Consider the following 15,607-nt stretch of genomic DNA (forward strand, 5'->3'; position numbering starts at 1 on the left):
TCCTCCCTCTTTTACAACTTTCACTTTATCACAGCTTGGGATCAATAAAGTATATCTATCTATCTATCCATCTTATCCTTCCTCCCTTTAGCTGCAGCAGCTCAAACAAGCTCTGCATGCTCAGGACAGGAGGCGGAGTATCAGACGGAAGTGTGGCCGGCTGCTGTCGCGCATATTTACTTTCATGTGATATCGAGGAATAGGGCCATAGCTTATTATCGAAATCGTTCAAAGATTTATCGCGATCCCGTATCGAGATCGTTATATCGCCCAGCCCTACGTCAGACCAAACAGCCTCAGAAAAAAAGACGTCAGACCAAATGGCCTCAGAAAAAGTCCCCTGCAGTTATTGCTGCTCAACCTTGTACTTGTACCTCCAGCCCTCCTGACACAAAAACCACAAACAGGCCACTACAAAACTTCGGGTCCAGGGTATTACAATTCAGTTAGCAGAGCAACATAAATTTTGACAAGATAGAGTCTAAATGTCTCTAGGAAGAGGAGGAAGAGGACGAAGTCAGCAGCGTGTTATTCTGAGTCTGATGTTAAGAGAGTAATATGGAGTGGAAGTGACAGAAGGGAAAGTGAACGGGCAGAAAGATTTAAACCCTTTCTAAAAAAGGGAGGACTAATGCGCTGTTACAGTGGAATAAGTCATAAGAGGCCTAAAGTCTGGAAGAGTTTTCTGAGGGTAGATGTGGACTTAATATAATAATATTTCTCTGTTGACAGACTATCATTGGAAGACACTTGAATAAGGCATTAGCCTCTACTTCAGACACTTATTTGCCAAATCATTTGCAAGTCTTGCAGTAGTGTAACTGTGTAAATGTGTGTAACCCCTCAATCACCATGGATCTGTTCTTCTTCCTCTCTTAATTTTTACTTGACTTGCTTAGCTACACAAGGGTTAACCTCGAGGGGAGACACAAGTGAGATCAGTCGCAGGTTATCTGTGCAGACATTCATCAGCATTCAGACTGCTTCTGGCTCAGACAGCACCCTACAGCACAGCACGCTTCAAAGTGGGAGACACGGAGAGAAGCAAGAGGAATGAGAGTGAGAGGGAGAGAGAGAGAGAGAGAGAGAGAGAGAGAGAGAGAGAGAGAGAGAGAGAGAGAGAGAGAGAGAGAGAAAGAGGCTGAGAGAAACCCTCCAGCCAGAGAAGTCATGTGAAGTAACCTTGCAAGACCACATGCATGGGCCGCTGCTATGAAAACTATGATCATGTATACATTAGCAGAAGCACAGTGGTTTTTCTCTGAGTGGGAGCCACTCACATGTGAATATTTCTGCATTTTATATTAAAAATGCCACCTGCTTCCTTTTTGTTTTTTCTGACTCACGCTTTTATAGCTTTGTCTGTTTATAGCTTCCCGTCTAAAAGGTCAACTCAGGTCTCAGGATTCAATCCAGGAAACCTTTCCAAGTGCAATGACAAAATATTTTAATACAGAATCTAGAAATCGTTGAAATGATGATTATTCAGGATGACTGCAAATGTTATCCTACTGTCGTGTTTTCACTGATGTCATTCGTAGTAATCTGAGGATGATGCTGTGCCTCCAGAATATGAGACTGAGAATGAGCGTGTGTGGATCATTCTTCGTGTTACCACGGGGCTGTGACTTCATTCACGCTACAATGTTCACGCTACAATACATGCGTGCATCTGCATGCAAATGTACATGTATATACTCACAGGCAAATGTGCAGACGGTGACATACACAGTGACATTTCTACGTATGATTATGGACTCATGAAATCGGACATGCACACACTCACAGTTTGTTTACAGTAACGTCTTCAGAATAAACTAAAATTACCTGACTGCTCTCCCTCCATGTTGTGTATTAGATGACATGCAGGAGCATGGGGTCCCTCAGCAGCCCAACACTGCCCAGACACAGCAGATGGGAAAGCCATTAGGTCTGTACTAGCTCACACAACCCCTGCCTCTGAGGGGTTGCTTTTACACAGCCTGAGGGTTCAAACACCTTCAAAATAAAAGCTGGGACTTGGCTTTCGAGAAATAAGACCTATTTGATAACAAACTTCTTTCTGCTCTTTGTTCCACTTGTCACCCCATAACAGTTAATGTGAACACTCAAACCAACAATTTACTGACAGACTGTGTGTAAAGTACCATAACCCAATACATTTCAGAAAATTCAAACCACAGGGCATTTTTTACACCATTGTAGTAAAATAATAGTGAGTTCTGCCAGACCTTTGACTGCATAAACATAGTGTTTAACTGCCAGTTCGAGACTGGGAATTCATAACATTTCTTATACTGAGTTGACTTTGAAAGGTCACTTTACTCACTGTGGTTTCTCCCTCATGAAGAACTGTGGCTGTGGTCACTCGATCAGATTTTAGGGTAGAAAAAGTTAGAAAAAGCCCAGAGAAACTTGTGAAATCACTTCTGCGCCACAATTCACTTTTCCATTGTCCATCTGTGTACCCAGTATGTTCCAATCCTTGTTTTGCCAAAATAGGAGTAAATAAACTGCTTTGGTGGCTCTCTCAAGCCCCACCAGTATTACGGTAAGCCATATTTTGGCAAAAGTAAAGTCTTTGCAACATACTGAACATACAGATGGAGAGTGTGGAAGTGGATTATGCTGCAGGAGTCTCTCAGAAAGGTCATATGAACATGTTTTCATTTCTCCACCACGAGAGTTGCTGCCATGGAGACTATTCTAACAACTAATAACTGCTGTCGTTTTTTCAAGGGCATGAGCGTTTAAAAAATCAAAATAATGATTTAGAGGGGTGTTATGTGAGATGGCTGCCTGGCTGACCCCTGTACAGTATCTGTTACAGTACTTTTAATAGATTGTCAAAATGAATTGCACTCCCAATGTGGCTCGTATTCTTCTGGATATCATTCTTTTTCTTTCTTTTTTTTTTGTAGAACAGCAAAAGGTGAAGAATGCATCCAGGTAAACTGTAAATACCGTTTTTGGGCCTCACAAAACTGCTCTTCTATTATTATGCTTTTAGCCTGAGGCACTTGTCCCACTGGGCACTTGCTCCTGAAAGAGCTCCTCCTCAGTACACAATAGAACAATGAGTCTGCACCTCCCTCCCCCAGTAATCATATTCATCTGCCAAAATGCCACCAAATGTTCGATCCCATCCCGTAATTTCTCATCTCCAGGATATCTGGAAGAAAGTGGTTTGCATTTTCAAAATAAAGCCGTACAACCCAAAAGTCCTAGTTGGCAAATCTCCTGTAGAAATAGTATAAAGTATTTATACTCAGGATCATTTACATGGAAGAGGGGGGCTTAAATCCTCTGGCAACTTGTAATGGTTGAGTAATTTAATCTGACTAATAATCAATCCTGTCTCCAATTAGGACACCTAGTTGTAGCCCTAGTCAGCACTTTCGTCTCTGCACAGGCTTCCCCCCAGGGTCGGACCTCTGAAGAGATTTTGTGTAATGCAGAGATGGGACACTTTAATTTGATGCTAATGAACAAATCCAGCTACAAGACCACCACAGCCTTGAGAACAATGTGGGAGAAGGATTTAGGCAACTCTTTTGAATAATGTGATTGGGATAAAATTATTGGTTTTACCAAACAGGTCTCTTGAGACATTAGAAGAAGGTCAATACAATTTAAAATTCTCCATCGATACTTCTGGTACCATGGGGGGTTACTTAGACAGATGCAGTCCTATTGGAGAGGAATCCATGAATATATCACAGAAATGGAGTGGATAGATTATAAACTTTTTCTGGAGTAATATACACTTGAAAGCCCTGACTCCGCCAACCGGTTCAGACAAGCAACATGATCAGCAAACACATAATAACAAGAAAGTGGAAAGCTGCAGAAGGCTGTTATTTCAGGAGTGTTGTAAGGTGGCAGCTTTTTGAAAGAATGTCATACAACCTGATAAACAAGGCAGAAGAATACACTTTATTTTAAGGGGTCCTTGTTCCTGTGTATCTACCTAATTAATTACAGTGTAATTACCTATGTAACCGTATGTAATAACATGTACTTACATTGTAAATACATAGTGTATTTTGGTGTACTTACAGGTCCTTGTTACACTTGTAATAGAATGCTTGTGCAAAGAGAGAGGCCACTTTGGCATTTCTTATTACAAGTGTAACAAGGACCTGTAAGTACACCAAAATACACTATGTATTTACAATGTAAGTACATGTTATTACATACGGTTACATAGGTAATTACACTGTAATTAATTAGGTAGATACACAGGAACAAGGACCCCTTAAAATAAAGTGTTACCGAATACAATAACACATGGGAAATGTTTCTATGAATTCTGTGAATTTGTGGTATACTGTTCCTTTGAGCATCTTATGTGCGTCTGTAAATCCACCCCTTCAAGGTGGTGGAAGTTGTGCATGTGGAGGAATGGATGTAATGAAGCCACAGAAATGAACAGATGGACACTATTTTAATGTTTTCTCTACACAGACTATGAATCTTCTTATGACAGTGCTTGGTTACTGTGGACATCAGACCTTTCTATTCTTTCTTTTTTGTGTGGAGTTGATATATTTGTCGCTTGTTTTTCTTTGCTGGTTGGTTGCATTTTAAGTCACGAAAAACAGGACTGATCTTGGCTGGAGAGTCACTTTATACTACTGTACGGTTCCCTACCTCTCATTGCATAATTCTAATGAATGAGACTCCAATGTGCCTGAGCAAAAGCTTTGTTTCTCTTAAGACTTCAGTGCTTTTAGATTGAGTGAAGCTTGTGCTGTCTATAACCTCCACAGGAACCTTCACACAACCCACATAACCGCCTGTTAAAAAGCCCAAACTGGCGTGATTTAGCGGCGTGTACGACAGCCTCAGCATCGCCACCATCGGGTCATTTTTCTTCCATTTTCCTGCTTTCATCTCCCCTTCAATCAGCAGGCAGGGTGCCGTGACACAACTACTCATTAGTAAGCAGCAGTGGGCAGGCGGAGATCGCTTTGCAAAGACAAACAACTTAATTAGTAGCGGCACAGCTTTAATAAGTTCGGCTCAAAATAGTTTGGAAAAGCGGGTGAGAAAAATAACATCATCAGCACAGTAATTATGTCTGGGCAGGATTTGGATTTCACATTTAAAGGGGAGGGCACAATTATTGTGGCTGGGGTTTACTGACGCTTTTACTGTATTGTTGCTGTTCTCCTGGATGCCGTGTCAACAAGCCAACAAGTGACGCAACTGTTTATATTCTAATAACACAATGTTCATGAGCTTTTAATAATGTGGCATTTATCTGGGCAGACAAGTCGCTGCTGTGAACAATGATTCGCTTTATATTCTTAATCTGAAAAGCTCAGTGGAGACGTATACACCTGCATTGACAATCTACATCTGCTTTGTGTGTGTGTGTGTGTGTTTGTTTGTGTTCATGCTCAGTCTGTAAGCAGAAAAGAAAGAGAGGTGCTTTGCTTCCTTTACACAGGTTTTTTTCCTTTTAAAAAAACACGGAGATGATTGAATAAAAACACATTGTATTCTGTCTACGCATCTAGACACACATGCAAACGTATAGCCAGCCTGCCAGACGAGGCAGAGCTGGAGCATAATCATCAACCCCGCCACTGGCAGGGGATATATTAACCTGATTTTATCATTCCACTGTCTCTACACTGCACATTGTAAACCAGGAGGGTTTAGATTCACGCAGGGCAAATTTGCACTGCGTCTCCTTTCATTCAATTTGTGCTCACGGTCTGCTGGTTATTAGAGCCTGATTATTAAGGTAGTGGATAATTACGCAATCAGGGACTGACTTCTAATGCGCAGTTCACTGTGGTGAATTCATCTGACAACAGCAAACTCAGAGGACAGGCATAAAGAGGAGATGCTGCATAAAGACATTAATTAAGATTCCAAAATATTTACAGAGGCCACAGATCAGCTGCGCTTGAGATGAGAGTATTTACCACTCATAAATTTCTGTACAATTAATGCAATAGGAGCCAAGGAATGCACATTTAATACAATGAAATCGACAGTTTTGAGTTAGTTTCACAATAATGTCCCAGTTTAGTTGCGGCTTTGTAACAGTTTACATCCATTAAAAGCAAGTGCTTTCCCATGGTGAACTTTAAATACGAACTACATTCTATAAGCTTTCATCTGCTTGTAAAGTGATGTGGTGCCATTAAGTTTAATGAAAACCTGCTGAGCCAGTAGCCTGTCGCAGCGATTAGCGTGTTGGTTTGGATTCCAGCATGGGTCAGGTCACTTGCAGCAGCAGGGTTAGTGGTTATCGCAGAGTAGGCAGCTTGGTTACCCTGCAGGGTAGAAGGAACCCAGATACTTCCGAGTGTATGTGTGTGTGCGTGTAGATGTTGCATGGGTGGGTGAGTGTTGCTGCGATGCCACGGCCAAGACAGGATGGAGAACCAGAGCCAAAGACAAGAGACTTGCAGACCAACTCACAATGAGACTGAGCAGCCATCTGTCCCTTAGAGCTTTGCAGCACAGAGTGTTAAGCACCCACCCACTCACCCCCCCCACACACACACACACACACACACACATACACATACTGTACACATAGTATATTCTATTCCCCGACACATTTAGCTGATGGATACTCTGCGTTTGTACTGTAGCATGTTCAAAGTATCATGCTTAAGCTCTTCTTGAATCGGTCTCTGCACTGCATCCTACTGGGTGAATCCATGAATGAATGAAAAAATGAATGAATAAATCTGACAAAGTAAAACAGTGTTCAAATGTTTGTGTTCATATCTGGCAGTCCACTAACAGGCATCTGCTTTACTGTTGTATTGCAGTTATTTTCATCCACACCAAAAAAGGATTCAGGGCAATGTTTGTTATGGAAATGCCAATTTTCTTCTCAAGACTAAACAAAATATGGAGAAAATATGCAATAAATAAAGTTTAATGACCCGACAGACAAAAATATTATTCTCTAATTCCTTTTTCTTTTTTTCTTTTTGCTTTCGAGGTGTCTCGAGCTAAGAAGCCATGCAAGTGTTTTGTTTTTTTTAATGGGTGTGATGACTGATTTTAGAACAAGTGTGAGGACTGCCTCCACACAGTGTTAACACATTCTGCTCATCCCACCAAAAATGCCCACAGGATCCAAATACAGTTTTTTTTTTTTTTTTTAGCAAACACACTAACTTACAAATATGTAAAATGATCTCATGAAACTGTTGCAGCAGTGTGGATGTGTAGTAATGAAGAGGTTCAGATTGGTATTGTTTTAAAGGTTGTTCATCAGAGCCCCAGTCATTAACTGTGTAGCTCTGACAGGGATGTGCATGTTTTCACTGGTGTTATGAGCATGAAGGCATGTACTAAACTATACTATAATCACGAGTGCATGTGTCTACAGATCTCCACAGTACCTAAATTATTCATGCTCCTGTGTGAATGTGTTACAGTTTAAGTGCATGAAAGCAGATGTGCATAGATTCATACACAAGGGCCAGTCTGCACCTGCACAGAGGACAGAGCCCTCCCCTCCTCCTCTGTCCCTACTGGTCAGTGAAGGTTCAACTATGGTGCAGAAGGCAAGAAAGAAGAAAGCATGAGGGAGCATGAGGACAAACACTGGGTGCATGTGCAGAGGAGGATGTATTGTGAGGGCTAGCTGCAGTATCTACAGTATTTAACTCAGTCTTTTGCAGAGATACAGTCATTATATATTAAACTACCAATTATTTCATCCAAATAACTGACAAATAAATCTAAAAATTCCTGGACAATCATCCCAAATCTAATTAAAACTGGAGTGGGAACCTTTATTTTTGCCAAATTGAAATGATTATGATAATGTTTTTTTTGTTTGTTTTTTTGTCAATTGACTTATGGATCAAGAGAATGATTGTTCACACACACACACACACACACACACACACACACACACACACACATACATACATACGTTTTACAGCAATAGTTAACATGGGGTTGTGTGAGGTTAGTCAGCGTGTTTCCTGCGGTATATTTAGAGCAGTCTGCTGCCACTTCAGAGAAGCAGCTGTGAACACCAGCACAGAAACACAGTGATGTGCTGTTGTGCATGGGGCCATCAGAGAAAAAGGTGCTAAGACACATATCATCAGTGCTTTATCATCCCACAAACAGTGAATTTAACTCTAGAAACACACTGTTTTCTCCTTAGACTGGAGGATCTGTCACAACCAATCAGAGGGTCTGAATCAGAGGCTTGGTTGTCAATTGTTGTTTACCCGAACATAAAGCAATTTAAGGGAGAAAAAGTTGGTCTTAGTTTATTAAGTGATAGAAAATAGACAGAAGGATGTGACCAGTCAGATATTTAGTGCAGCAGAGGCTTTGCAGCTGACATAATTTATAATGTGCTTAGGTTTTGCTGATTCGGAAAATATGTAGCTGTTATGGAACTTTAAAAAAATTACAAGTCTATTATAGAGACACAGGGACATGAAAAATGAAAAAGAGGCCTAAGAGGGTTAAAGCCCATTTTTTTGGTGTGTGTTTTCTTCTGCTGGCCCAGTGCACAATAGCACAGTGTGTACCACTGCTAGTGTGCCATGTAGCCTGCTGCTTCTCTTAACGCTGATCTGAATGTACTGCAGGTGATACACTGACTATGCATGACTACCTCACATAACCCCACAACAAGTAAGCCAGACCTTACATTTAAAATCATACATGCAAAGTGTAGCACACAGACGACCATTGCAATACACCAACATGAAAGAGAAAAAAAATAAAACAAATCAAATCTGGGCTATGAACAAACACCAGATGCCTTCCATTCTGATCCACAGTGTACAGCCAAATACAGAGAGAGCCCTGCAAAATCCTGAGATAACACTGGCAAACCAGACTGAAAACACATGAACACAGACACACACGCACACATAGATATACAGTCAGGTCTACACACAGTCATGTGAAAACAAGAGCCATCTCAGTCTCTGCTGGTTGGAGATTGCAGTGTATTTCCCCTCACTGTCAGATATTTTCTAAAGGTTGCTGTGATACAAAGGTCTTTGTACTATGAATAGAGCAACAAAGATTTGAAGAAAAGAGATATATATAAAGAACACGTCTGTTGTGTGAGGCAGGGGGAGAACAACTGACCGCATAATTGCACAGCACACCAAACACAGGGACATGGCATAAAGGTCAGAAAGACGAGGATTGGCTTGTCACAACTATGGAGCCTTAAGCAGCTCTTTATTGGACCTGGTGAGCTGAAGCTCATCTGCTCTTTTGAAATGACATAGACCACTCGCTGAAGAGTGCGCTAGAATCAAACTGGAATCAGAAATGAAAAGCTTATGAATACTATTTGAAGGTATTAGTCTGGGAAACCACAGTAAGTGAAGCGATTGTCCCTGTCCTAATTTTCCACTGTAACCTTTAAGCAAAGCTGAAGCATTTAGTCATTACTGCAATGTAACCTTTTCATGTCGCCTACAGCACTGTTCATCTTCTTTATGGTAGCCAGTTCTGCTGTTATAGATTACTGTTAGATCACTGACTGCCATCTCTCACTCCCTCACACTCCCTCTCCTTTGTCCCTTTGCTTCTCTCTCCATCTCTTTATCTTCCTCTCTCTGTACTGCAGTGTAGGCAGAGACTTGTCTCCTCTAATTACCCTGAAAATGATGTGATCATTCACCGCAGAGAATCTCTGATGACATCTGACAAAACAAAAAGAAAAGTTTGTCAGGTGAGAAACTGAATCACACTGCGGTCTGGCTAAAGGGAGGTTAACCTGAGGTTTGTGGAGCTATAGCACCAGTGTGTGTTTTCAGCCGTCCTTACAACATCAAGTATTCATTGCCAACATGACAATGTGGTTCTGTGACGCTTATATGTTTGAATTTGTATCATGTGTGGAAATGAATAACAATGCTAACACTTAGCACAACTAATACTAATATGTTTATTCTTCTGGCTTCCTGCTTTAAGACAGGTGTTGTTGGATCAACCAGTCAGCATAATGATCAAATTTGGAAGTTGTTATATAGCCATAGCTCCTCTCTCTGCATTTTTGAGAGAAGATCTAAAAATGAGCAGAGCAAGCTGTAGGTAAACAGGGTTGATGCTGCATTGATGACACTTTTTTTTATCATAGATCAGTCACACAGACCAAAGTGTCACATGCAAGTCAAAGGCAAGGTCATTTGGTATTTTCATTCCTTCCTGCATCAAAATCATAAGATTCAAGCTGGAAATCTAAGTCACTTTATATTACAGGTCTTGTTCTGGGTTCAATTATCCTCCTGTTTTTCAGAGATTGTAGAAAATAGTGATCATGTATTTTTTTGATGGTGTTTCTTCATATTGAGCCCAAATAGATGCTACATCTGGCAACACTCTAGTGTAGGAAGTAGCTGAGGTTTGTCGCCCGATTTGTCACTAGGTGCAAAGGTTGAAAAGTCTGAGAATCTGACAACAAGTTTACGACTCCACTTGTCCATGCCAGTTCATTTTAAAAGAAGAATGGCCAAAGGACAAACTCTGAAGTTGTCTCAGCAGTAATGTAACTTCATGACTGAGTCACACAGCATTTGCCTGACTAATGCTCTAACTTGATCACTCACTCACTCACTCACTCACTCACTCACTCATGTACAACAAATTTAAAATGCCAAACCAGTCAGTGCAACATTCAGGGTTGTAAAAAACATACAGTAACATACAGTTACTTTATATTTGAAGTTGTTAAACATCTAACTATTTTGCGACTTATCACTATACGTTACACATCAGATTTCAAATGTACGGCTCACCAGTGTGCACCAAAATATCCTAACACCAAATGTGTGATGTTAACACAGCATGTTCACAATCCCCAACTTAAACACACACACAAACACACAGGACACACCTCCAGCACAACACCACCCCAGAGGACTGCTCATTTACTGTTGCCTTCCCACCCTTTATTTTCTAATCAAGTGTGTCTCTCCGTACGGACTCTCTCTCTCTCTGGCTCAGAACGTATGTTTGTGTGTGTGCATGTGTGACGGCGTTCGCACCGCTGCGGCCCCCAGCGCATCAAAAGCGCATGTTAGGAAGGCACCTTGGTATCCACCCCCCATGACTGACGACTCCCATGCTGATTGGGGCTTTGTTGCCGTGGCAGCGTCTCATTATGTAAATGATGTCTCCCTGATGAGAAGGAGGCAGGCACAGCCGTGATGTTCACTGCTCCAGACTGTGTAAAATTGGCTTCAGGGACCAGTGAAGGATCGCTGCTATATTTAGCAGTCATCTTAACAATGTCTTTGTTCCCCATTCTTTCACACATCCTCGAAACAGAAGGCTCGCTCACATTTAGTACTTGCTTCATCATTTTCACACAAGGAGTACTAAAATATTACTGAAATTAACACACAAGCGCACACAAAAGCACACACCCACATTTCATTTGAGAGTTTGACATTTACTACTTCAGGGTTTCATATAGCGTGATTTTCAACCATCCACCATTTTATCAGAATTTCTTTTATCTTTCTTTCCCTGTTTAATATTTCGCTACGAAATGTATTATGCTCACATTCTCTACTCCCATCATTGCTGAATAAATGAGCTTTCTCTGAGGAATGGAACTAATGGCTTTCTGCTATAGATCATCCTTCATTTTCCAGCTCAAGAGGAGCGAGGGCCGCGGTCATTCAAGACATTAAACATGGCCCAAAGATGTGAATCTACACAGTATGGTGTATATATGATTTTAAATTAGATTGAGTTATTTCCTCTGCCCCCCCTTCTCAGTATCTCTGTGTTGGTCAGAGAAGGCTCTCAGCTGTCTCTCAGGATGTCAGTGATTGTGTCCATCCTCCTCCCTGTCAGTCAAGATGCCTGGGAGCTTGAACAAACACTTGCTGTTGCCTGCATCCTGCATCCTTCACTCAAGAGACTGTGTCCATATCTCCACTCTAATGAAACTGCTATTTTGAGTGAGCGACCCGGGGATCAATACGGTCAATAGTATTAACCTCCAGAGTGCACAGTATCTCTGTGAGGGTTGAGGAGGGGGTCAGTCAAGACCTTAATTAATGAGCAATAACTGAAATTGTTTACTCTTCCTCACACTTCCTGCTCCTGCCATGCAGCAGCTGCATCTTCTCTTCTCATCCAGCTCACCAGCCGACAACAAAGCATTGCTAAACCTTATCTCAGAGGCTACATTTTAAAACAAGAGACAATCTGCATTTTAGCTTAGTATCAGAAATGATCTGCGTCCATACTGTACTAACACACCTGAAACACATGCAGCTTGGAATCAAGTGCACTGAGGATGCCTGAACTAGTGTACAGGAACAGGAAGCAGGTTGAGTTTGAGCTGCACAAAAATACTACGGAGCTTCAGTGTTCAAATGCAGCAATGACAAGTGTCAGTAACACTTTTATTTTATTATTCATGTTACTTTCACCACTGATAGTAAAGGCTGACGACACCCAATCAGAGACAACCATGGGTGTCTAGGATATCATCTCAGTTTTCACCTGTCCAGACTACAACACACCACAGTTTTCAGAGTGTCGGCAGTGTTTCTACAACTCAACATTTTCAGTGAGTAATACAAATAACTTTCAGTGTGAGGTTTTTTTGTTTGTTTTTTTGAATAGAGATTTCCACATGTAAAGGTTGGGAATGGATTGTGTTGCTGCTTAAAATCCCTTCCACACACAGATTAATCACAGATGAATGTATTAACAGTCTTCCCACATTGCTTTTTAATATGAAGTAGCAACTACAATTTACAGCTGGCGCTTAACTGCCAGAAATATTGATAATGTACTATAATATACAATTTTAAAAAATGATATACAGTAGTGTATGTCTGAAAACTGCCTAGCTTTGCTTTGAGGAAATATAGTTTACATCATAGTTTTCGTTTAATAGTTTCCTGTGATATTTTGTACAGTGCTCCACTGTGTTTTACATAATACCCATGGAGACAGGATTTGGACAGTTTCTCTTTTAATCTGCAACACAAACAAAATACTAATAATCCGATGCAGTTTTCAGCCAACATCAGCACTTCGGAGACATGGTGCACCAGCACAATGTCAATAAAATAAATGCAAAACAACTATATCTTTAAAACCCAACCTGCTCATTCCTCACTGCCGGCGTGGATATTTACCTGATTACCTGAAACTGCTGGCTGCTATTTGTCTGTGCTGCCACACACTTCACTCACACTACGTGCTGTGCAGTTTCCAGGCTTTTAGCAAAGCACAGTTGGGCATTTTTGGATCAGCCTACATAAAGCAATTGCCAATACCTTTATCTCCCTCAATCTACCAGTCCCATCAGGTCAGCTCAGGACCTCCCTTCTGCTTTTCACACTGATGGTTCCTCTCGTAGGCAGCGAGCCCTGCTGAGGTGGAACACTGATTTGAGCTGAAGAGAAGCTCCATTTGTAACTTGCTCGTGAAATGAGCTGTGGGATTGGAGAAGAGGAAAAAGCGGGTAATCCTGTTAACTATTCTCTGCATGTGTGCAGAAGAGATGGTGGTCTGCTGTTGTGGTGTCTTCCTGGTGAATCACCACCACTGAGACTACAGCCCTGCTCAAAGTTAAGAAACTGCCAATCACTGATCTGCATTCTGCTCAAACAAGAGGCAATCATTTGCCCTAACCATCGGGGGCCACAGGGGCCGCTGGCCAGTTAGCCGCTGTCTCTCAAATCTGCTCTGTTGCAGCCTGTAGCTCCTGTTTATTACCACTGGTCCGACCTTATCGCCTCCCTTTCTTACCTCGCCTTAATCCCCCTTTATAATTTTCACCAACTTTAATTAGTTCATGTCGAGTGCAACTATTAATCCTGGGCATGATTTAAAATATAGAACCCAGTAGGCCATAAAACCTTTGAACACAACATGATTTTGAGACCTTGACTTCGCACAGAAATATTTCACTGTCACTCAGAAAACAAGTCCCTCTTCAATCTTTAACACACAGTAATTTTTGCTCCAGTCCCTCAAGGTTCTGTGTAAGTTGTCTTGGATGACACCAGCGACTCGGGGCTTCTACGGTAACCTTGGGATCCTGTAATTGCTTCAGTGACCTGTTTGTGCCCTCGAACCCCACAATAGCTCTGCACAGTATCATGCACAGTCTGTTGTAGTGGTATTAATAATGTAGCTATGCATGGAAAACTCAGGAAAAAATGTGCACCGACCCTCAAGTACAAGTCTGGGTTTTACTACTTTGCGTTTGCAACACGTTTTACCAAAAATTTGAACTATAGTCATAAAAAACAGAAAAAAATCCTTGAAGGACTGGATTCAGTTTCAGTTCATGTGCATACAGTTGAAGGTTTTCAAATTTTCAGAGATAAGTGACGACGACATCTCTAGCATTCACCTCTTGCAGAACTGCAGGTGCCACGTACTGTACACACTCTGAAAGTGAGCTCAGGTGAGCTGAAGGCTTACAGACAAATGAGTCAGCGCTGCCACATGCTCGGCTGAACAGATGAGCTCTTTCCTTCATCTTCATCAACAGCTTTTGATCTGCGGTGAGCCCATTAAGGCTCGGTGTTGGATTGCCACACGACTGGCAAAGGTATACTGTATATGGGTAAGAAATTATTCCATTTGCCATTTGTCATCTGTGCTACATGATGAGTGTAAAAAAAAAACTACACAAAGCCATTAAAGTGCACTCTTCTCCAGAGCAGCGGTAGAAAGCAGGCCAGATAAAGGAGGAACACGTAAGAACAGTTTTCTGCTGATGTCATCTTTGTCCAATTTAGGAGATAACGAGAAAAAATTGTCATGTCGTCCACTTCCTTGTTATATTAATACTGTGCTTCGAGAGGAAGACTGCTAACCTCCACTGGCTTCTAGATATGAGTGGTTTTAAGAAAAGGTTATTAAGCCCCATATAGCTGACGCCTTATGTCTTATGACCGTTTTTAATGTGCAGTAATCACAGTCATCCCACTCTGAAATGTTGCCATGCTCTGGCCCCCGTGGAGAGTCATCATTTATTGTTATCAGGGCAGTTTGACACACATAACCACAATTATGGGGGATTATCTTTTAGATGAGATTAACTACTGCTGCACGGAGTGCATTTCTGAAAGTAAAATTGCAGTTATCCAAAATCCACAGGTATCAGATAATCCCACACCTATTTGTTCTGACTTCTGATCCGTACCATTATTTTGATGAAAGAACTTGGGTGTAGAAATTAGATTATTATCATGAGCCGTGCTCAGCATTAGAGGACGGCATTCAAATCTGTTGCAGAATGAAAGGGATTTAATGATGGAGCTGAAATATTATTTGGCTGCAATAGATAGATAGACTATGAGGTCCGGTTTAGTGCTTAATGCTCTAACTCCAACAAACTTAATAGAAAAATAATAAAAACACTGTTCACTTGGTAAAAAATAAAATACTTTTTCTTGTCCCTCGTAGTTATGATGTCACTTGTACACAACCATTTGGTGGTTTGTGAGATTACAGTGACACACAACTGTATCTGCTATGGTGTCTGTGTATTCCAGTGTTTAGGAGCAGCAGCGAGATTCAGCCGAGTGCCAGATGTTTTAACATTCATGGCCATTTTGTTAATGAGGATTAAAACCCTTTAGTCCCTCTG

The 15,607-nt window shown here is 41.3% G+C and overlaps 1 protein-coding gene across 4 annotated transcripts in view; it reads right to left on the minus strand.

Moving 5' to 3' along the window:
• fgf13a (fibroblast growth factor 13a) overlaps nucleotides 1–15,607 on the minus strand; it is a 97,886-nt gene that overhangs the window by 74,361 nt on the left and 7,918 nt on the right. Inside the window, exon 3 of one of the 4 annotated variants that reach the window (XM_085789497.1) lies at nucleotides 1,828–1,897. The exons of the other annotated variants lie outside the window; for them this stretch is intronic. Coding sequence (XP_085645623.1) covers nucleotides 1,828–1,897 — 70 coding nt within the window. The remainder of the gene's footprint in view (nucleotides 1–1,827; nucleotides 1,898–15,607) is intronic. 4 annotated transcript variants of the gene reach the window in all.

The sequence above is a fragment of the Trachurus japonicus genome, chromosome 10, assembly GCF_045865225.1.
Source record: "Trachurus japonicus isolate A0001 chromosome 10, Traja_1.0".
In the NCBI taxonomy this organism is placed as follows: Eukaryota; Metazoa; Chordata; class Actinopteri; order Carangiformes; family Carangidae; genus Trachurus; species Trachurus japonicus.